Below are 23,710 nucleotides of genomic sequence, written 5' to 3'. Positions count from 1 at the left end.
GAATCAGCAGCCCCGACCCGCCTCAATCCAGCTGCCTGCGGAGATCATCTGTTAGGGCAACCAGAGCCGTCTCGGTCCCATGGCCAGCGCAGAAGCCGGACTGGAATAGTCTTTTGCTGAGTCCTGTCCTCAGCAGAGCTGCTTTGTTTGTTTATTGTTATGTGTTTTGTATTTTTATAATGTAGACCACCCTATGAACTTGGGCTGAAGGGCAGAACATAAATTTAATAAAATATAATAATTTGCAAGCCCAGTCACATTGTTGCCAACCCCTGGCTCAGTCTCTACATGTAAAATATGATTAATAATTCAGAAAACAACTATCTGGATTTTAAATGGCCACAACTTTATCCATTACAGATATAGGTGGAATTTTGGCTTAGACATTGAGTGCATATCCATTCCAGCCTCCTGCTGGAGGACTGGAACCACAATCAAGTCATGAATGGCAGTGGTCTTATGAATCATTGACCTAGCATTGCACAGCAACACCTTCAGGTCATGTGGGTTTCCCTTGTTGATTCCAGTTTCCAACCGGTCAAGACCAGACCCAGAGGCAGGGATAGTCTTCAAACAATGACTAAGCCTGCCTCCTTGGTAATGACATAGTCTGGTCTTAGCGCAACTCCTCCTCCTACCCATGATCACTGAGATTGGATGTCCCAGTGCATCCCCCCCTTTGGAACTTGCCCCATAACTTTCTCAAATGAGAGAGATAAAGGATGCAGAGCCCTCAAATATTCCACAGTACTACCCCACAATATATTTCATTCCTAGTATTGTGTATTGTCTGCAGCATGAAGTTTCAGATTCAATACATTACTTTAAAATATATTATTATCAGCTGGTTGAAAGAGTGGCTGCTTCTTGAGAACACTGATGTTTTGGATTTGGAAGGATTTAACAATGCTTATGGATGGCATGCATATTTGTGGTACGACAAGGTTAAAACCCATAAAGCTTTCAAGAACCATATTGTCAGGAAAGCAGTGTTTAGTGTCTGGATAAAATACAAAGACTTATTAGAAAATAAGACCCCAAGGTGGTTGTCACCAATGGAAGCTAAAGGCCCGGAAAAGACTCAATATGGAGGCCAAATGGCCGAAATATTGGGAAATACTAGAAAAAGAGGGAGATACCTGGAGATTGCAGAGTTTGGAGAAATTAAAAGATAAAGTGCGAGATTGGTTAAACTATGCTCAGATTAAAGAGGTTTTTAATTCAGACAAAAAGATAGGATTCCAGGTGGAAAAATCGAAATTAGAGACAGAACTGTTAGAGCCTAAGACTAAGGTACTTTCAAAAATGTATAACTTGCTATTAAAATGGAATACACAAGATGAAACGGTTAAATCAGCTATGATAAAATGGGCACAGGATATTGGGTATAACATTATGTTTGCTGACTGGGAAAGGTTATGGACCACCGGTGTGAAGTTCACGGCATGCAATGCCTTGAAAGAAAATATTATGAAAATGATATATAGGTGGTACATAACCCCAGTCAAGCTTGCAAAAATATATCACCTGTCTGATAACAAATGTTGGAAGTGTAAAGAAACTGAAGGAACATTCTTTCACCTCTGGTGGACTTGTCCTAGGGTCAAGGCTTTCTGGGAAATGATCTATAATGAATTGAAAAAGGTATTTAAGTATACCTTCTCTAAGAAACCAGAGGCCTTCCTTTGGGGTATTGTGGGCCAGAGGGTGCTAAAGAAGGACCAAATCTTTGTTATGTACGCAACAACAGCAGCAAGAATACTTATCGCAAAATATTGGAAGACCCAAGATTTGCCCACCGTGGAAGAATGGCAGACGCAACTGATAGACTATATGGAACTGGCAGAAATGACTGGCAGGATCCGAGACCTGGGAGAAGAGGCAGTGGAAGAGGACTGGAAAAAGTTTAAGGACTATCTACAAAAACATTGTAAATTGTATGAGTGCTAAGAAGGATGCAGGACTGAAAACAACACGGCACTAGCAATTTAGTTGAAAGAAATATGAGAATAAGTGAGATTTGAGAAAAAGATAAATTTTGGAATAACATTATGTCTGAATTAAGTATTTAAGTATTTGATAAAAATATTTAAAGTTGGAGACATAATATTTGAAAATTACAAAATAAGAGTTGAAATAAGGTGATAAATTGCTGCTTATAATTTTATAATTGGGAACGCAGGAATGGGAGATGTGAGGAAGTCCAAAAAGTTAAGAAAATATGGTTGTTGGACATCTGGATTTGTTGTATGTTTTTTATTATATGTTAATCTTTTTGCTTTTTTCTGATTTTCTTTGTTTGTTGTATTTTGGTGATGGTTTTATATGTGGTTGATGAATATAATGTTTAAAATCCTTAATAAATATTTCATTAAAAAAATAAAAAAATATTATTATCAAATAGAAACCAATATATGCACAACGTCCTTCAACCGAATCAAACCTTTTCTAACTGAACAAGATAATCAAATGACCTTCTCTTAGGATTTACTAACACAGTTAAATCTGATTGCACTACATTTGAATGTGTTGGAGGTGAAATAGACAATCTTAAAAGTGGTAGAAGGAGAACAATGGATGGATAACATAGAAAATTGGATGAAGGGATCACAGAGCAATCCCTAAGAAATATTAAAATGATTTCAGTTCAAGCTGAAAAAATGTAGGGTCAACCATTCACATGCAGAAACAGATAGAACGTGGTTTTTATAGAACTCTAAATATACTTTTAGAAGAATGCCCTAAATGTAAGAGTTTCCACAAAGCAGTTTGGATTTCTTTGTTTTTCATGCTGTAGATGAATGGATTCAACATAGGAGGAATTATGGTATATATAACAGAAAAAACTATATCCAGATCAGAAGAAACACTTCTGGGAGGCCGTGCATAGGCAAATATTGAAGTGAACACAAACACAGTGACAACTGTGAGGTGGGGAAGGCAAGTTGAGAGGGCTTTTTTCTTACCATGTACTGAAGGAATTTTGCGCACTGCAGCAAACACCTGGATGTATGTTATGGTGATGAAAATGAAGCATCCTATTCCTATCAAACACCCTATCAAAATAAACCCTGCTTCAACTAGGTAAATGTTAGAGCAGGAGAGCTTCAGTAACTTTGGGATTTCACAGAAAAATTGATTGACAGTGTTTGAACAGAAGGTGTTTGCAAACGTGCCACAAGTATGCAACATGGCATAAAGAAGACTTGTAATCCACACAATGACGATCATCTGAATACAAGCTGCTTTGTGCATTATTGTCTCATATTGTAATGGGTGGCAGATGGCAACAAACCGATCGTGTGCCATTACCGTTAGAAGGGAAAGGTCTGATGCTACAAAGAAGAAGAAGAAGAAAACTTGAACCACACACCCAGAATATGAAATTGACCTGCTGTTCATGATGGAATTGACCATAGATTTGGGTATGATGGCAGAAACGGAGCCAACATCCATCAGTGCCAGGTTTGTTAGGAAAAAATACATAGGTTTGTGCAGATGATGATCAAGGGCTACCACTGCAATGATGAGAAGATTCCCAGCCAGGGTTGTCAAGTAGAATCCTAAGAACAGAAAGAAATGTAAGATCTGTAGTTCTCGTACGTCTGAGAATTCCTTCAGCAGAAACATGGAAATGGATGTAAGATTGCTCATTTTGTCTTCAGTACTTGCATTCATTCTGTAGAAGGAAGAAACTGGGAAGTGTTAATATGGCAATATTAACTGGTTATTTAAAACAGGTTTATTCATATTTCACTATAAACTCCATCAGATTTTGCTTTGAAGAACAGTTGTGAAACAGTTTTGCATAGTGATGACACCAAAACATTCCATTTGTAAGCTATATCTCATACATTTATTATTATTAAATGTATTAAGAAGCGCAGTTGCCACCCAATAAACATTAATATTCTTTTCTAATACAAAATAATATTGAATATATGATAATTGAAATTTTCATTTCTCTTGGTTTTCTGAATATTTCTGAGACTCTACAGCTGCAAATGCAACAGTTTAAGTTCATTATACAAAGGTGACACTAATGGTGATAGTGAAATTATGGCAAATTCAATATATTTTTCAAAACGTATTTTTAAAAAAGCATTTTCAGAGCATTTTTTTATATGTGTATAGATTCCACTTTAGTAAACCCACAGTAAACTTGAGCAGATAGGGTCTTTTCAACCACTTCTTTTAGTTCCTTTACCCCAAAAGAAAGCTCCTATTGGGGAGTAAATTCAAATACAGACCTCAGCTACATAGCCATGGCAGGACTTCAATCCATCCATTCTCTCTCCCTCTTCCACCTTCACTCCCTGCCCATCTCTCTCTCCCTCCCTCTCTCTCTCTCTCTCTCTCTCTCTCTCTCTCTCTCTGTCTGTCTCTCTCTCTCTCTCTGTCTCTCTCTCTCTCTCTCTCTCTCTCACACACACACACACACACACACACACACACCAATGATTGGCACTGACTCATAGCTGTCAAAAGTTTTCAATAAAAAAGATGCCGTACCATTTTAGCTTATCCCCGCATAGAAGTAATTGAAGGTTAGTGGGGGGGGGGGAGATGAAGCTCCTACTCACACCCTTATCCATAGCATGGTTAGTTCATTGTGGATTTGGTGCAAGAAGTCATCCTTGGAATGTTTCTGGAGCATATACACAGGGTTGTCCTCATCAAAATACCAGTCAAAATAAAGGTAAAGGGACCCAGTCGCAGATGACTCTGGGGTTGTGGCACTCATCTCGCTTTATTGGCCAAGGGAGGTGGCGTACAACTTCCGGGTCATGTGGCCAGCATGACTAAGCCGCTTCTGGCGAACCAGAGCAGTGCACAGAAACGCCGTTTACCTTCCCAACGGAGCGGGTCCTATTTATCTACTTGCACTTTGACGTGCTTTTGAACTGCAGGAGCAGGGACCGAGCAACGGGAGCTCACCCTGTCACCGGCATTTGAACCTTCTGATCGGCAAGCCCTAGGCTCTGTGGTTTAACCCACAGCGCCACCCGCATCCCTACTAGTCAAAATAGAAGCCATCAAAAGTTCTCAGATCAACCCTGACTGGCTGGGTGATGGTCCTAGACTAATCTGGAATTCTGTTACCAGAAGCAACAAAAAGTGGTGAAAGAGTAACAGCCCAAGAGCAATGTAGGGGGAGAAACATGGAGTGATGAAAACAAAGAAAGAGCATCACAAATTGATCACCATTGGTATCATTAGATTCATAGTTCAAAAGCTTATGAGTACCTTGGCTCTTTAAAAACAGGTACATGTTTCTTTGTGGGTAGGTGATGTTTTTGGTTTAGCTGTTGTAGATCATCACTAATTGCACATTCATAGAATCATCTAAGAAGTTTTCATATTTTCTTGGTTCTTCCCAGAATACTGTGCAGCAATTATATTTCTAAATTGGTTTTTAAAAGTTGTATGTGCAGGACATTAATTGGAAATGTGCTTTGACATTGCGGGAAATTGCTCCCATGAATCCAAAACAGCTGATTGGAATCAGAGTCCCCCGCCCAATTATAGCTGCCTCTCTTTTAATCACAAACACATACAAATTAATAGTTAATATGAGCTCTCTTGTGGCTGATGCAGCATTCCAGATCCCACTGCATTTTGTAGGGAGCTCTTCCCTTCTGCCCCTTGCAGACCCATATGCAGATTGGAACATAGCTATGAGGATTACTGCAGCCGATCAATGCATGCTTTGACAAAAGTACATATGAAGTTGTCTGAAGACTTTCTTCTTTCTTTCAGAAACATTTTAAAACTCTTTGGAGCTGCCAGTAAAGTCATCAGCAGAAAAATAAAAGGTCATTTAAAATGCTTCCAGGAAGTGACAATACATCCAATCATGTATTTAGAGATGCAGGCAGCCATATTTTTTGCTCCCGATGACTTTTCAAGAAGAGAATGTGTGATATTATGTACAGTCACTTTCAGCAAGGATTTTAAAGAATTGCCTGGTGAATAACAATCTCCCCCTACATACAATTACTCAAGAAGGGAGAGCACAATGATACTTTAAACATGTTCAATAAGTTATTGCCTCACCTAGATCCAGTCCCAAATAAATACAGTGGTACTTCGGGTTACAGACGCTTCAGGTTGTGCATTTTTTGGTTGCGCACCACGCCAAACCCAGAAGTACCGGAACTGGTTACTTCTGGGTTTTGGCGCTGTCGCATGCACAGAACAACTAAATTGCACTTTGCACATCTGCAGAAGCACCAAATCACGACTCACGCATGCGCAGACGCGGCACTGCAGGTTGTGAACACTGCATGTTGCGAATGTGCCTCCCACATGGATCACATTCGCAACCCGAGGTTCTACTGTATGAGGGCTAGGCTAGTTTAAATAGGGTTTCAAAATCTAGAAACAGTTAACAAATTAGACATTCTGTAAAGTAGAAAACTGCATCATAATTATGATTTTTTCAGTATACTTGAGACCACATGAAACTCGATAGATGACTGGAAATGAAAAAAGTGACCAGCACCTCTAGATTACAAAAAAATAAGAAAAAATATTCAACCCCCGTAAATCAATTTGACATACCTTTATTTGGAAAAATCAGTTTCCCTTCCAGCTTCGTTAGGGTTCAATTTTCTGATCTTATGAGAGTCCCTGCATTTTCCCAGCCAACCACATTGCCCTTGCTCTGGCCCTTAGTATAGAATGTGTAACTGATTTTTTACCTATGTGAAGACAGCCTATATAACAATAGAAATCACTAAATGTTGCATCAACAAATAGTGACAACACACATGGGAAAGTGAGTTATTCTGAGTTTCTTTTGCCATTTTGGGATCTTAACCCCAAGAGTGCAGCACAGCTGATCTGAAAACATTGTTTAAACTCCTCAAATTAATGTTACTTTTTCCAAATTTGTGGAAGAAGGAAAAAAATAACAGTTATAATATGTTCCTCAATGCATGAAAAATGATGACACTTGTGGTGAGCCTAGCATTATGTCAGAATTATTTAATAATATTCAAATATTGTTTCCATTTCTGGATAGAGAAAAATTTTCATGGTAATCCATGTTCTGGTAACCTCCTGGTTGAATCACAATATTCGGTTATACATAGGACTGCCCACGAATATGACCCAGGAGCCTCAGTTAGTGCAGAACTTGGCTGCCAGAATTCTTACTGGCTCAACCAGATGTAGTAATTTTATTCCAATTATAAGCGGATGGCACTGAAACCTACGTTTGAATTGCCGCTTCCCATGCCTTTCTCTCTACCCCAAAAAGAACTTTGATTATAACCTTTTGCTGAATGCTACCTAAATGGAGGTGCATTTTTATGCAGCAAAGAGAGAGGATTCACTAAAGAGAAAGTTCCCAGAATCTTGGTTTGTTGGGGTCTCCTAACAGCTCTCATATTGTTCTGCAAATCAGATTTTCCAGGATTCTGTATAGGAAAGCCATGGGTCTTGAAGAGTGTTAAGAGAGCTCTATATGTATGGTGTAAATGAAATGGTTGCATTTTTAATTTTAATTTTTTAAAAGAGGGAGGTTATGGATTCTCATGTGTCAATTGTACAGAAAGAAAAATGGGTATGAATGACCCATCAGGGCATAGCCATAACTCTGAAGTGTAGCCAGACTGTGATTGTTTGGAACCAAAGAAAGAGGAAAAAGGAAGGCCTGGTGGCAAAGGGAAACTGTACATTCCCAGAAAAAACTATCCAAGCATCAACCAGCTCTACTACATTCCCAGGGTTATTTCATTTTTGTCTTACAAAGAACCTTTGCAATCCCACTTGTATTGCCCCCACCTCCGGGAACAAGGCTCAATTTAAGAAGGTGAACAAACTGAATAAAACAATGTTCTGGGATTTACAAAATGACCACAACTTTATTAATTTAAGATGTAGGTAGGATTTAGCATAGGCCTTGGGTGTATATCTCTCTCAGCTCCCTGTTGGAGGACTGAAGCATGACAGGGTCGATCATGGGATACATTGGTCTATGACAAGACGCAAGCGAACAAATTATGGAGACATGCAGAATAAAGTTGAGGCAAAAGGAGGAGTTTGTGCCAAAGTTGCCTGTTATGATTCGCCTGGTATGCCCCACGGAGAGCCTCAAGGTCCATAAATAACAACACCCTAGTGGTCCCAGGCCCTAAGGAAGTTAGATTGGCTTCAACCAGAGCCAGGGCCTTTTCAGCACTGGCCCCAACTTGGTGGAACGCTCTGTCTCATGAGACCAGGGCCCTGCAGGATCTGATTTCTTTCCGCAGGGCCTGTAAGGCAGAGTTGTTCTGCCTGGCCTTTGTCTTGGAGCCAATTTGATTCCCTCCCCCCCCCCCTTTTCTTTTTTCTTTTCCTTCTCCTGCAATGAGGCTACATTTTAATATTTTAATGTTCCATTATTTTAATGTTGTATTTTATTTTTGTTTTTAAGTTGTAATCATTCATCTTGTTTTTATTATTGCTTGTAAGCCGCTCTGAGCCCGGCCTTGGCTGGGGAGGGCGGGGTATAAATAAAAAATTATTATTATTATTATTATTATTATTATTATTATTATTATTATTCATCCATTGTTCCATTTTTCTCTGTACTCTGCATTGACTTCCATTGTCTCTCTGCGCCTTCAGACAGGGCATCATTCCTTGCCCTGCTTGGAGATGCCATGTTTTAAACCAGGAGCTGCCTTCATGCAAAACAGATGTTCTACAACAGATTATAGGGGGGAAATCACATACAGAAGCTAAAGCACCCACATGCCTTCTTATAGAATTTTGCATATAGTTTCTGAAGAATGCAAACATCTAAGAGTTTCCACAAGGCAGTCTTGATTTCTTTGTTTCTCATGCTATAGATAAATGGATTCAATGTGGCAGGAATTACAGAGTACACCACAGCAAAAGCTATATCTAGATCAGAAGAAGCTTCACTGGGAGGCCTTGTATAAGCAAACACTCCAGTGAACAGTAAAACAGAGACAACAGTGAGGTGGGGAAGGCAAGTAGAAAGGGCTTTTTTCTTACCATGGACAGAAGGGATTTTGCGCACTGTAGAAAAGATCTCCATGTATGTTATGATGATGAAAATGAAACAACCAAGTCCTATACTACAGCTTAGCACAATAAATCCAACTTCCACTAAGTAAAAGTTAGAACAGGAGAGCTTCAGTACCTTTGGGATTTCACAGAAGAATTGATTGATAGAATTAGAACAAAATGTGTTGGCAAAGGTGCTCCCAGTATGCAATATGGCATAAAGAAGGCTAAAAATCCACACAATGGCTACCATTTGAATGCAGGCTCCTTTGTGCATAATTGTTTCATAGTGGAGTGGATTGCAAATGGCTACATAGCGGTCATGTGCCATTATAGTAAGTAAAGCATAGTCAGATGCTCCAAATAGGATATAAAAGAAAACTTGAGCAACGCATCCAAAATAAGAAATATATCTGCAATTTAGGAGGGAAATAGCCATTGATTTGGGTACCATGACTGAAACTGTTCCAAGATCCATGATAGCTAAATTCAGTAGAAAGAAGTACATAGGTTTGTGAAGGTGATGATCAAAAACAATAGCAATAGCAATGAGAAGATTCCCTATTATTGCCGTTAAGTACAATACCAGAAATACGAAGAAGTGTAAGATTTGCAGTTCTCGAACATCTGAGAATTCCAGCAGCAGAAAGACAGCAATGGATGTAAGATTGTGCATTTTGTTCACATGCTACCTGTAAAAGGAAGAAATCAAGAATTTTAAGCCTGCAGATATTGAACAACTGGTTTTATTTAAACAGGGCTCATTTAATTTAACAATCAAATGCATCTGATTTTACTTTGCATACTTTCCCATGGGAAAACAATATGATCGTTCTTTTTCCACTCACTATGTCCGCTCCTTTCCCTACTACACCTGCAGCAGATGTGTGCATTACGACATGTTTCTATATCCATGAGCATAGGCCAGTTGCCTCAGTGATGCCAGGAAACGTGCCCACCCACCCCTCCACAAAATGAGTGGCATGTTTGATCCCATCTCTATACCTACCATAGAAAGATTACTGGAAATCGGGCCCAACTCATAGCTTTCCAAAGTTGTCATTAAAAAAGGATGCTGTACCATTTCAGCTTATTCCCACATAGAAGTAACTGAAGGGTAGTGTGGGGAGAGATGAAGCTCGTACTCACACCCTTATCCATAGCATGTTTAGTTCATTGTGGATTTGGTGGAAGTCATCCTTGGAATGTTTCTGTAGCATTTACACAGGGTTGTCCGCATCAAAATGCCAGCCTGTAATTTTTCTTCCTGCCATCCACATTTCCCCTTACCAGAGAAGATCTGTAGCAAAATCTGTAATAATAACCCATCGTACATTTGCAGTCACTGCTGGGGTGCAAATTCTTTGGCACGTTTTGGGGGTGGTGGGCAGTTGGTCAGCTTTCAGCTGACTTTTCAGTGACTGATCCCTATTGTCCCGCCCTCCTTTCATTTCTTCCTTGCATTAGCAGATTTGCACAAGATGTGTACTAATGAAAATTAATGCTTGGTACTGTTTGCTCTTAAAGAGGTGATTTAATATGTCTACCACTATTTCTCTAAACCAATTAATTCCCCTTTCCTTGGAATTGGTGTATGTGTCTGACTAAGTGAAAAAGCAGCATGGACTCCAGGAAGCAGCATCTATGTGCATGTGATTCTGCTCATGTGACACATCCTGGTACCTCCACTGCTGCATTGCAGCATTTATTTGAGCAGGCACTGAGCAAAAGCTAGGTTGAACAGAGAGCAAGCAGCAGTAAAGTACTAAGAGCACAGATCTGGGTTTATGCTATGTGACCTGCCCAGTGCCTCATCACTAGTCTGCTGCCTTGATATGTGGTTCCAGATGTTGTCTTATCCCTAGTCTTTAAGAAGGGAATGGGGTGTGGGGAGGATTTCTGCCTTCATCTCAGCCAGCAAAAGTTCTCGGATCAACCCTGACTGGCTGGGTGATGGTCCTAGACTAATCTGGAATTCTGTTCCCAGAAGCAACAAAAAAGTGATGAAAAAGTAACAGCCCAAGAGCAATTTAGGGAGAGTAAAAGGGAATGATGAAAACAAAGAAAGAGTATCATAGATTGATCACCATCGGTATCATAAGATTATTGGTTCAAAAATAAAAACTTACATTGGCTATTTAAAAAAGGTATGTTTCTTTATGGGTAGGTGAAGTTTTTTGTTTAGCTGTTGTAGATCATCAGTATTTACACATTCATAGAATCATCTGAGAAATTTCCATACTTTCTTGGTACTTCCCGGAATATTGTGCAGCTGTTTCATTTCTAAATGGGTCGTTTAAAGCTATATGTGCAGGACGTTAATTGGAAATGTACTTTGACACTGTGGGATATTGCTCCCATTCATCCAAAACAGCTCATTAGAATCAGAACTCCCCTGCCCCAGTTATTGCTTCCCCTGTTTTCATCACAAACATTAAAAAATAGTTAATATGAGCTTTCTTGTGACTGATGCAGCATTCCAGATCCCACTGCATTTTGTAGTGAGCTCTTCCCTTCTGCCCCTTGCAGACCCATATGCAGACTGGAAGAAGAAGAGTTTGGATTTGATATCCCGCTTTATCACTACCCGAAGGAGTCTCAAAGCGGCTAACATTCTCCTTTCCCTTCCTTCCCCACAACAAACACTCTGTGAAGTGAGTGAGGCTGAGAGACTTCAGAGAAGTGTGACTAGCCTAAGGTCACCCAGCAGCTGCATGTGGAGGAGTGGAGATGCGAACCCGGTTTCCCAGATTACGAATCTACCACTCTTAACCACTACACCACACTGGCTCTAACTATGAGGATTAATGCACAAATCAGTGAGCCAATCAATGCATGGTTTGACAACAGTACTTAAGAAGTGGTCTGAAGACTTCCTTCTTTCTTTCAGAAACATTTTTAAATTCCTTGGGGCTGCCAGTAAAGTCAGCAACACATCAATAAAAGAAATAATAATAGAAAACTACTCAACTCAGTAAATCATTTTGACGTACCTTTATTTATTAGAATAAGTTTCCCCTCCATCTGCTTTAGGTTCAATTTTCTAATGATTTGAGAGTCCCTGCATTTTCCCAGCCAACCACATTACCCTTGCTGTGGCCCTTAGTATAGAATATGTAACTGATTTGTTGCCTTTATGAAGACTGCCTGTGTTACAGTAAAATTCACTAAATGTTGCATCATCTAATAGTGACAGCACACATGGGAAAGTGAGTTATTCTGAGTTTCTTTTGCCCTCTTGGGATCTTGTTCCCAAGAGTGCAGCACAGCCGATCTTAAAACATTGCTTAAACTCCTCAAATTAATGTTGCTTCTTCCACATTTGTGAAAGAAGGAAAGAAATAACATCTACAATGTGTTCCTCAAGGCATGAAAAATGATGACACTTGTGGTGAAACTATGACTAGCATTTCATCAGAATTATTTAATAATATTTAAATATTGTTGCCATTTCAGGATAGGGATAGACTTTCATAGCAATCCATGTTCTGGTAACCTCCTGGTTGAATAACTGCATTGGATTATACATAGGACTGCCCACAATTATGGCCTAGGAGCCTCAGTTAGTGCAGAACTTGGCTACCAGAATTCTACCTAATACAACCAGATGTAATAATATTATTCCAATTGTAATAGGATGGCACTGAAACCTACCTTTGAATTGCTACTTCCCACACCATTCTCTCTAACCCAAAAATTTTTTTGATGACAACCTTTTGCCAAGTGCTACCTAAATGAAGATGCATTTTGTATGCAGTAAAGAGAGAGGATATACTAAAGAGAAAATTTTCTAACAGCTCTCATATTGTTCTGCAAATCAGACTTTCCAGGATTCTGTGGAGGAAAGCCATGGATCTTTTTTCTTACTATGAACCGAAGGTATTCTGTGCACTGCAGCAAACATCTGCATGTATGTTATGATGAAAATTAAGCATCCTATTCCTATAAAACACCCTAGCAAAATAAACCCTCCTTCAACTAGGTAAATGTTAGAGTAGGAGAGCTTCAGTAATGTTGGAACTTCACAGAAGAACTGATGGACATCATTTGAACAGAAGGTGTTTGCAAATGTGCCACAAGTGTGTAGCATGGCATAAAGAAGACTTGCAATCCACACAATGGTTATCTAAATACAAGCTGCTTTGGGGATTTTTGTCTCATATTGTAACGGGTTGCAGATGGCAACAAAGCAATCATGAGCAATTACCGTTAGAAAGGAAAGGTCTGACCCGATAAAGAAGACGAAGAACAAAACTTGAATCACACACCCAGAATACGAAAATGATCTACTGTTCATGATGGAATTGACCATAGATTTCGGTATAATGGCAGAAACAGAGCCAACATCCATCAGTGCCAAGTTTGTTAGGAAAAAATACATAGGTTTGTGCAGGTGCTGATCAAGCACTACCGCTGCAATGATCAGAAGATTCCCAGTCACCGTTGTCATGTACATTCCTAGGAACAGGAAGAAGTGTAAGATTTGTAGTTCTCAAACTTCTGAGAATTCTTTCAGCAGAAAGATGGATATGGAAGTAAGATTGCTCATTTTACCTTCCTTAGTTGCATTCATTTTGAAGAAGGAAGAATCTGAGAAGTGTCAACGTGTCAATATTCATTAACCAGTTATTTCAAACAAGTTCCTCATTGTATCTTACCTACATTTATGTGGAATATTTACCAGGGAACCATTGCTCATTTTAAAGTCAAACAGTATGATGACAGTTGAATCAGCAGCATCATGTTTCAAGTATATATGAGGCCACTTGAATATGGACAGATGATAGGAAAAGAGAAACTTGATATACATCTCAAGATTCTATCAAAGAACTACCCGATCCCATTAAATCATTTTGAAATACCTTTGATGGCAAGATTCAATTTCCCTTACACCTGCTTTCAGGATACAATTTGTTAAAGATGTGCAAGTCCATGCATCTTCTCCATGAAGTACTTTCAACCTTCCTGTGCCCCTTGCCACAGAACATGTAACTGATGTTTTTTGTCTTTGAAATGTCTGCATATGTAAGGATGCAGGAAAGCAAATTATTTTTAGACTGTTTTGTCAACTTGGAATCTTACTCCCAAGTTGATGAAACAGCTGATCAGAAAACATTGTTGAAACTCTTCAAGTTCATGTTGCTTCTTCTACTTTTTTTAGCAGGCATGAAGAAATAACAAATGCAACAAGTGATTGAAAACAGGAAAAATGTTCACAAGTGGGCTGACATTTGTATGCACAGTGGTACCTCGGGTTAAGTACTTAATTCGTTCCGGAGGTCTGTACTTAACCTGAAACTGTTCTTTACCTGAAGCACCACTTTAGCTAAAGAGGCCTCCTGCTGCTGCTGCAATGCCGGAGCACGATTTCTGTTCTCATCCTGAAGTAAAGTTCTTAACCTGAAGCACTATTTCTAGGTTAGCAGAGTCTGTAAGCTGAAGCGTATGTAACCCGAGGTACCACTGTATATATATATACAGTATATGTGTGTATGTGTGTTAAGAAGTCAGTGTTGATTCAGTAGATGATATTGGAGTTTCATACACGATTAATATAACATAATTATATCTATGTAAGAAAGAAGGCCCACAACTCCAGTTCAAATTTTAACATTAGTATTAAAGGAGAACTGGTGTACAACAAACCAGTTATTTATCTAGTGAAGTGAGTGCTCCTTCCCCCTACCCGCCACCCCATAGACAATGCTCTTCCATTGAGACAAAGGCAAATGAGATAGATATCAACTAATGTAACAACAACTGGTGGTGGTTGTTTTATGGTTAAAGGAAAAAAAATATAAAAGCAGACTTCCTGGATGTCAAGATCCAGATTTTGGGCAAGTACTCTTGGATGAGAGAACCTGAGCAGAGATTTAAATCACAAAACATGCAGCAAAGTAAAGCAAGGTGATACAGGCCATTAGACCTTTAAAACATCTGCTTCTAAGTTGCTTCCAAAGTTCACCTCTTTGCATAGAAAGAGACCACACATTTGGCAAGCAAGTTTAAAAAAAAGTTTATTTACAATCTCTTCAAATGTCAGAAAAAAAAATGCTTTTCCTGCATTATGTATTCATGTGTGTACATGTATTCAGTATGTGGTATGAGGGGTGTGTGTGTGTGTGTGTGTGTGTGAGAGAGAGAGAGAGAGAGAGAGAGAGAGAGAGAGAGAGAGAGACACATAGAGTGTGTCACAGAGTGATTGTGGGAGGCAGAAAGGGAGGGAACTGAGAGGAAAGGGTGGAATAAAGGAGAGCTAGAGGAAAGTGAGAAGAAAAACTCAGTGAGCAAAGATTACATAGAAAAGGGAGGGACTTTTTGTTTTTTGTTTTTAAAAAGATTAAAGGGGTGTGTGCACAGAAAATAGAGAAGAAGGGGCATGGAAATGGGTGTGTTTGTGAAGTGGAGGGGTTGTGAAAAGTAAGTAGGGAGGAGGGGAAAGACAGTGATGTTGAAAATTGGGGTGCAAACGGAGTTACAAGAAAAAAGTGGAAAGATGATGGCATAAGGGGCATGGAAGGGTATGACAAAAAGGAGGGAATGGTGGCTGCATTATTGGGCAGGATGTGTGCTTAGTAGTTTCAATGAGTGCAAGGAGGAAGATGCAGGAGTTTACAATGGCAGTAGTTTGTGTGCAATGGATCGCAAGGCATGGACATTGGGGTGAAGGTGAAAATAGGGTTGCAAAGTGATACTACAGAATATAACATCCAGGAACTTCAGAAATGGGGCTAGGCAGGTGAAAAGTGAGCAGAGAAGTTACATGGGTTGAAAAGAGGAATCTCTAGAGGACGAATGTGAGGAAATAACAGAGGGCATGTTGAATGAAGTGAGCAAGGGTGAAGTCCTAATAAGCAAACATAATAATTTTAGAATGTAGTGGCATACAAGCTATTACAATCTATTACAAATGGAACAGTATAGAGTCATAGATCATAGATTTGTAGAGTTGGGAGGCACCACAAGAGTCATCTAGTCCAACCCCCTGAAATGCAGGAATCTTTTGTCCAAAATGGGTTCGAATCCACAACCTTGAGATTCAGAGTCTCATGCTCTACTGACTGAGCTATGAGATTTTGCAAGGTGAACAATACAAAGCGTGTTCTCCCTCATGGAGAGCACGTGTTGCGGTGGGGGCTGACGAGACACCTCACTGTTGCTAGGCAAAAGAGTTTGGCCATCTTTTAAGCAGGGGCGGGCTGTTACTGGGGAAATTTATATGTTGCCATTTATTGATTGACAGCCCTATTTGTTAAAAACATTGCACGCAGCGATGATCTTCCTCTTTTCACTGCGTGCTTTGGATCACCCGCCCTCCCTTCCCTAATGTTAGGCTGTTTGCTTGACCTTGCTATGCCTGTCATGGGGTCGTCTGCTTTGGGGCAGGGGCCTGGTAGGAATTTTGTCCATTTGGCTGATTGGCTGGTGCCATTTGGTTTATGCCTACTGCGTTGCAAATCGTCACAACTTGTAAGGTTCGCGGTTAGGCATTGGTTTGGGAATTGGTTGGTGGAGGGGTATGGATTTGGCTGTGCCTGCCCCTCCAATATGCTGCTGCTGCTGCAAGGGTTTTCCATTAAAGGAACCCAGGGGCTCCCCATGCTTTTGTCCAAAACCCCCTGGCAAGGGGCTAGGGGCACGCAAGAGCCCCTGGGAGCATTCTGGGGAGAGGTGAGGCATGGTTCCCAGTCCCGTCTCTCTCCCCAGGTGACTTACCCTTTCTGACTTCACGGGGGGTGCGAATGTCAGAGCTGTCCCCATGCGGGGTCAGTTAGTCGCTACCAATCCCTAAGCAACCACTCACATTGCTGCAATTTTAATAAAGTTGTGGCCAAAATTATGACAAAAACCTTAAACAAAAATTAAGTGCCATTGTGTTTTTATTTGGGGTGTCTTGGGGACCTCAATGCGCAATAAAAACGTAATTATGATGAGGTGAAACCTGGTTTTCTTCAAAACTTTCTTACAAAGCTTTATATTTTGATGTTGAAATGGTTGTTGTCTTTTATTATATTTGAATCTCTTGTAAATGAAATAAGCAATTCACAATAGGAATGAAGAGGAACAATCAAGCCTAAAAAGACATGGATAATAAGGAGAAGGAATCACAGAGTAATGTCTAATGAATATTAAAATGCTTACATTGCAAAGTGAAAAAAATTCCAGTGTTAACCACACATATGCAGAAGAGGAAACAAAACCATTTCTATAGAACTCTAAATGTACTTTTAGCAGAATGCCTGAAATCTAAGAGTTTCCACAAAGCAGTCTTGATTTCTTTGTTTCTCATGCTGTAGATGAAGGGATTCAACATGGGAGAAATTATGGTATAGATCACAGCAAAAGCTACATCAAGAAAGGAAGAAACATTACTGGGAGGCTTTGCGTAGGCAAAGATTGCCGTGCCCAGAAACAAAGATACCACAGTGAGGTGGGGAAGGCAAGTGGAGAGGGCTTTTTTCTGACCATGCACCGAAGGTATTCTGCGCACTACAGCAAATACCTTCATGTATGTTATGAGGATGAAAATTAAGCATCCTAGTGCTATAAAACACCCAAGCACAATCAGCCCAGCTTCAACTAGGTAAATGTTAGAGCAGGAGAGTTTTAGTAACTTTGGGACTTCACAGAAGAACTGATTGATAACATTAGAAGAGAAGGTGATTGCAAATGTGCTGCAAGTGTGTAGCATGGAATAAAGAAGACTCAGAATCCACACAGTGACTACCATTTGAATACAAGCTCCTTTGTACATAATCATCTCATACTGTAATGGGTTGCAGATGGCAACATAGCGATCGTGTGCCATTACTGTTAGAAGGGAAAGATCAGCGAATGTAAAGAAGAAGTAGAAGAAAACTTGAGCCACGCACCCAGAATATGAAATTGACCTGCTGTTCATGATGGAGTTGGCCATAGATTTGGGTATGATGGCAGAAACGGAGCCAACATCCATCAATGCCAAGTTTGTTAGGAAAAAATACATAGGTTTGTGCAGGTGATGGTCAAAGGCTACTGCAACAATGATGAGAAGATTCCCAGCCAGAGTTGTCAAGTAGAATCCTAAGAACAGAAAGAAATGTAAGATCTGTAGTTCTCGTACGTCTGAGAATTCCTTCAGCAGAAACATGGAAATGGATGTAAGATTGCTCATTTTGTCTTCAGTACTTGCATTCATTCTGTAGAAGGAAGAAACTGGGAGGTGTTAATATGGCAGTATTAACTGGTTATTTAAAACAGGTTTATTCATATTTCACTATAAACTCCATCAGATTTTGCTTTAAAGAACAGTTGTGAAACAGTTGTGCATAGTGATGACACCAAAACATTCCACTTGTAAGCTATATCTCATACATTTATTATTAATAATTGTATTAAGAAGTGCAGTTTCCACCCAATAAACATTAATATTCTTTTGTAATACAAAAGAATATTAAATATATGATAATTGAAATTTTCATTTCTCTTGGTTTTCTGAATATTTCTGAGACTCTACAGCTGCAAATACAACATTTTAAGTGCATTATACAAAGGTGACACTAGACGGTGATTGTGAACTTATGGCAAATTCAATATATTTTTCTAAACGTATTTTTTTAAAAAAGCATTTTCAGAGAATTTTTTATATGTGTATAGATCCCACTTTAGTAAACCCACAGTAAACTTGGGCAGATAGGGTCTTTTCAACCACTTCTTTTAGTTCCTTTACCCCAAAAGAAAGCTCCTATTGGGGAATAAATTCAAATACATACCTCAATTGCATAGCCATGACAAGAATTCCATCCATCCATTCTCTCTCCTTCTCCCACCTTCACTCTCTCTCCATCTCTCTCTCTCTCTCTCTCTCTCTCTCTCTCTCTCTCTCTCACACACACACACACACACACACACACACTCCAGTGATTAGCACTGACTCATAGCTGTCAAAAGTTTTCAATAAAAAAGGATGCCGTACAATTTCAGCTTATCCCTGCATAGAAGTAACTGAAGGGTAGTGTGGGGGGAGATGAAGCTCCTACTCACACCCTTATCCATAGCATAGTTAGTTCATTGTGGATTTGGTGGAAGTCATCCTTGGAATGTTTCTGTACCATTCACACAGGGTTGTCCTCATCAAAATACCAGTCAAAATAGAAGCCATCAAAAGTTCTCACATCAATCCTGACTGGTTGGGTGATGGTTCTAGACTAATCTGGATTTCTGTTCCCAGAAGCAACAAAAAGTGGTGAAAGAGTAACAGCCCAAGAGCAATGTAGGGGGAGAAACATGGAATGATGAAAACAAAGAAAAAGCATCACAGATTGATCACCATTGGTATCATTAGATTCATAGTTCAAAAGCTTATGAGTACCTTGGCTCTTTAAAAACAGGTATGTTTCTTTGTGGGTAGGTAAGTTTTCATATTTTCTTGGTACTTCCCAGAATATTGTGCTGCGGTTATATTTCTAAATTGGTTTTTAAAAGTTGTATGTGCAGGACATTAATTGGAAATGTGCTTTGACATTCTGGGAAATTGCTCCTATGAATCCAAAACAGCTGACTGGAATCAGAATTCATCGCCCCCCTCCCCAATTATAGCTGCCTCTCTTTTAATCACAAACACACACAATATAATAGTTAATATGAGCTCTCTTGTGGCTAATGCAGCATTCCAGATCCCACTGCATTTTGTAGGGAGCTCTTCCCTACTGCCCCTTGCAGACCCATATGCAGATTGGAACATAGCTATGAGGATTACTGCACAAATCAATGAGCCAATCAATGCATGGTTTCACAAAAGTCCTTAAGAAGTTGTCTGGAGACTTCCTTCTTTATTTCAAAAACATTTTAAAACTCTTTGGAGCTGCCGGTAAAGTCAGCAGCACAAAAATAAAAGGTCATTTAAAATGCTTCCAGGAAGTGACAATACATCCAATAATGTATTTAGAGATGCAGGCAGGCATTTTTTTTTTGTTCCCAATAATTGTTCAAGAAGAGACTGTCCAGCAAGGATTTAATATCATTGTTTGATAAATAGAAACCTTCCCCCACATATGATTCCCTAAAAAGGAATAGCACAATAATACTGTAAGCATGCTCAATAAGTTCTTGCCTCACCTAGATCCAATCTCAAATAAATTTGTAGGCTAGGCTACTTGAAATAAGGTTTAAAAAATGGAAACAATTAACAAGTTAGACATTTGGTAAAGTAGAACGGTTTAAGGATGGCTGCATCATTACTGTGATGTTTCAAGTAAACATGAGACCACTTGAAACTCGATAGATGACTGGAAATGAAAAGTGACCAGCACCTCTAGATTACATCAAAATAATAGAAAACTACTCAACTACCTTTATTTGTAAGAATCAGTTTCCCCTCCAGCTGCTTTAGGGTTGAATTTTCTGATGATTTGAGAGTCTCTGCATTTTCCCAACATTACCCTTGTTGTGACCCTTAGTACAGAATATGTAATTGATTTGTTGCCTTTATGAAGATTGCCTATGTTGCAGTAAAATTCATTAAATGTTGCATCAACTAATAGTGACAGCACACATGGGAAAGTGAGCTATTCTGAGTTTCTTCTGCCATTTGGGGATCTTACTCCCAAGAGTGCAGCATTGGGATCTGAAAACATTGTTTAAACTCCTCAAATTAATGTTTCTTCTTCCATGTTAGTTGCAGATGAAAAGAAATAACATCTACAATATGTTCCTTGATGCATGAAAAATGACGACACGTGTGGTGAATTTATGGCTAGCATTATTTCAGATTTGTTTGATTACATTCAAAAATAGTTGCCATTTCTAGATAGAGATAGACTTCCATAGCAATCCATGTTCTGGTAACCTCCTGGTTGAATCATATGTTGGATTATACATAGGACTGCCCATGAATATGACCTAGGAGCTTCAGTTAGTGCAGAACCTGGCTGCCAAAATTCCAACTGGTTCAATAAGATGTAGAAATATAATTCCTATTATAAGAGGATGGCACTGAAACCTACCTTTGAATTGCCACTTCCTATATCATTCTCTTGACCCCCAAAGAACTTTGATTATAGTCTTTTACCGAGTACTACCTAATTGGAGGTGCATTTTATATTCAGTAAAGAAAGAGGATGCAATAAAGAGACATTTCCCAGAAACTTGGTTTGTTGAGGTCTCCTAACAGCTCTCATATTCTTCAGGAAATCAGACTTTCCAGGATTCGGTGGAGGAAAGCCATGGATCTTTAATGGTGATAAGAGTGCTTTAAATGTATGGTGTGGATGAGATAATGGTATTTCCCCCCACCTCTGAGAACAAGGCCCAATTTAAGAAGGTGAACAAATTGAACAAGACAATGTTCTGGGATTTTTAAAAAAATGGCCACAACTTTATTGATTTCAGAATTTGGTAGGATTTAGCATAGGCATTGGGCATATATCTCTCTCAGCCTCCTGTTGGAGGACTGAGGCTTCATAGGGTCGTTCATGGGATATATGGCTTCATCGCAAGACGCAGGTGTTCAAATTATGAAGACATGCAGGATAAAGTTGACGCATTAGGGGGAATTTGTGTCAAAGTTGCCTGATATGCATTCATCCATTGTTCCATTTTGCTCTGTATTCTATGCACGGACTTCCAGTGGCTCTCTGGGCCTTCAGACAGGTCATCATTCCTTGCCCTGCTTGGAGATGCCAAGTTTTAAACCAGGAGCTGCCTTCATGAAAAACAGATGTTCTACAACAGATTATAGGGTAGGAAATCACATACAGAAGGTGATTGTGAAGCAACAACATGCCTTCTTATAGAATTCTGGATATGATTTTAGAAGAATGCCCTACATCTAAGAGATTCCACAAGGCAGCCTTGATCTCTTTGTTTCTCATGCTATAGATGAATGGATTCAATGTGGCAGGAATTATAGAGTACATCACAGCAAAAGCTATATCTAGATCAGAAGAAGCTTCACTGGGAGGCCTTGTATAAGCAAACACTGCAGTGAACAGAAACACAGAGACAACAGTGAGGTGGGGGAGGCAAGTGGAAAGGGCTTTTTTCTTACCATGGACAGAAGGGATTTTGCGCACTGTAGAAAATATTTCCATGTATGTTATGATGATGAAAATGAAACAACCAAGTCCTATACTACAGCTTATCACAATAAATCCAACTTCCACTAAGTAAAAGTTAGAACAGGAGAGCTTCAGTATTTTTGGGATTTCACAGAAGAATTGATTGATAGAATTAGAACAAAATGTGTTGGCAAAGGTGCTCCCAGTATGTAATATGGCATAAAGAAGGCTAAAAATCCACACAATGGCTACCATTCGAATGCAGGCTCCTTTGTGCATAATTGTTTCATAGTGGAGTGGATTGCAAATGGCTACATAGCGGTCATGTGCCATTATAGTAAGTAAAGCATAGTCAGATGCTCCAAATAGGATATAAAAGAAAACTTGAGCAACGCATCCAAAATAAGAAATATATCTGCAATTTAGGAGGGAAATAGCCATTGATTTGGGTACCATGACTGAAACTGTTCCAAGATCCATGATGGCTAAATTCAGTAGAAAGAAGTACATAGGTTTGTGAAGGTGATGATCAAAAGCAATAGCAATAGCAATGAGAAGATTTCCTATTATTGCCATTAAGTACAATACCAGAAATACGAAGAAGTGTAAAATTTGCAGTTCTCGAACATCTGAGAATTCCAGCAGCAGAAAGACAGACATGGATGTAAGATTGTGCATTTTGTTCACATGCTACCTGTAAAAGGAAGAAATCAAGAATTTTAAGCCTGCAGATATTGCACAACTGGTTTTATTTAAACAGGGCTCCTTTAATTTAACAATCAAATGTATCTGATTTTACTTTGCATACTTTCCCATGGAAAAACAATATGATGGTTCTTTTCCCACTCACTATGTCCGCTCCTTTCACTTCTACACCTACAGCGGATGTGTGCATTACGACATGATTCTATATCCATGAGCATAGGCCAGTTGCCTCAATGATGCCAGGAAACGTGCCCACTCACCCCCTCCACAAAATGAGTGGCATGTTTGATCCCATCTCTATACCTACCATAGAAAGATTACTGGAAATCGGGCCCAACTCATAGCTTTCCAAAGTTGTCATTAAAAAAGGATGCTGTACCATTTCAGCTTATTCCCACATAGAAGTAACTGAAGGGTAGTGTGGGGAGAGATGAAGCTCCTACTCACACCCTTATCTATAGCATGTTTAGTTTATTGTGGATTTGGTGCATGTCATCCTTGGAATTTTTCTGTCTGTAGCATTTACACAGGGTTGTCTGCATCAAAATGCCAGCCTGTACTTTTTCTTCCTGCCATCCACATTTCCCCTTACCACAGAAGATCTGGAGCAAAATCTGTAAAAATAACCCATCGTACATTTGCAGTCATTGCTGGGGTGCAAACTCTTTGGCACGTTTTGGGGGTGGTGGGCAGTTGGTCAGCTTTGGGCTGACTTTTCAGTGACTGATCCCTATTGCCCCACTCCTCCTTTCATTTGTTCCTTGCATTAGCAGATTTGCACAAGATGTGTACTAATGAAAATTAATGCTTGGGTCTGTTTGCTCCAAAAGAGGTGATCCAATATGTCTGCCACTATTTCTCTAAACCAATTAATTCCCCTTTCCTTGGAATTGGTGTATGTGTCTGACTGAGTGAAAAAGTAGCATGGCAGCCAGACCAGGACTGCA

The 23,710-nt window shown here is 39.5% G+C and overlaps 3 protein-coding genes and 1 pseudogene across 3 annotated transcripts; all 4 read right to left on the bottom strand.

Annotated features, from left to right (window-relative positions):
• Positions 1 to 2,706: 2,706 nt before the first annotated feature.
• On the bottom strand, positions 2,707 to 3,654 carry LOC114608064 (olfactory receptor 14A16-like). Its single transcript, XM_028751955.2, has one exon. The coding sequence runs from the start codon at positions 3,652 to 3,654 to the stop codon at positions 2,707 to 2,709; it is 948 nt and encodes a 315-aa protein (XP_028607788.2).
• Positions 3,655 to 8,750: 5,096 nt separating this feature from the next.
• On the bottom strand, positions 8,751 to 9,697 carry LOC144325386 (olfactory receptor 14A16-like; annotated as a pseudogene).
• Positions 9,698 to 17,227: 7,530 nt separating this feature from the next.
• Positions 17,228 to 18,175, bottom strand: LOC114581448 (olfactory receptor 14I1-like). The gene has a single exon (XM_028701587.2). It carries the CDS (start codon positions 18,173 to 18,175, stop codon positions 17,228 to 17,230), a length of 948 nt encoding a protein of 315 aa, XP_028557420.2.
• A 3,613-nt stretch (positions 18,176 to 21,788) lies between these two features.
• On the bottom strand, positions 21,789 to 22,736 carry LOC114583068 (olfactory receptor 14A16-like). The gene has a single exon (XM_028704416.2). The coding sequence runs from the start codon at positions 22,734 to 22,736 to the stop codon at positions 21,789 to 21,791; it is 948 nt and encodes a 315-aa protein (XP_028560249.2).
• Positions 22,737 to 23,710: the final 974 nt, after the last annotated feature.

This window comes from Podarcis muralis, chromosome 13 (genome assembly GCF_964188315.1).
Source record: "Podarcis muralis chromosome 13, rPodMur119.hap1.1, whole genome shotgun sequence".
In the NCBI taxonomy this organism is placed as follows: domain Eukaryota; kingdom Metazoa; phylum Chordata; class Lepidosauria; order Squamata; family Lacertidae; genus Podarcis; species Podarcis muralis.
The sequence above is the reverse complement of the archived record's forward strand: the minus strand, read 5'-3'. Positions and strand labels throughout refer to the sequence as shown.

Bases quoted from the DNA above. Each gene is read 5' to 3' on its own strand.
- LOC114608064 (XM_028751955.2), bottom strand. From the start codon at position 3,654: ATGAGCAATCTTACATCCATTTCCATGTTTCTGCTGAAGGAATTCTCA.
- LOC114581448 (XM_028701587.2), bottom strand. From the start codon at position 18,175: ATGAGCAATCTTACATCCATTTCCATGTTTCTGCTGAAGGAATTCTCA.
- LOC114583068 (XM_028704416.2), bottom strand. From the start codon at position 22,736: ATGCACAATCTTACATCCATGTCTGTCTTTCTGCTGCTGGAATTCTCA.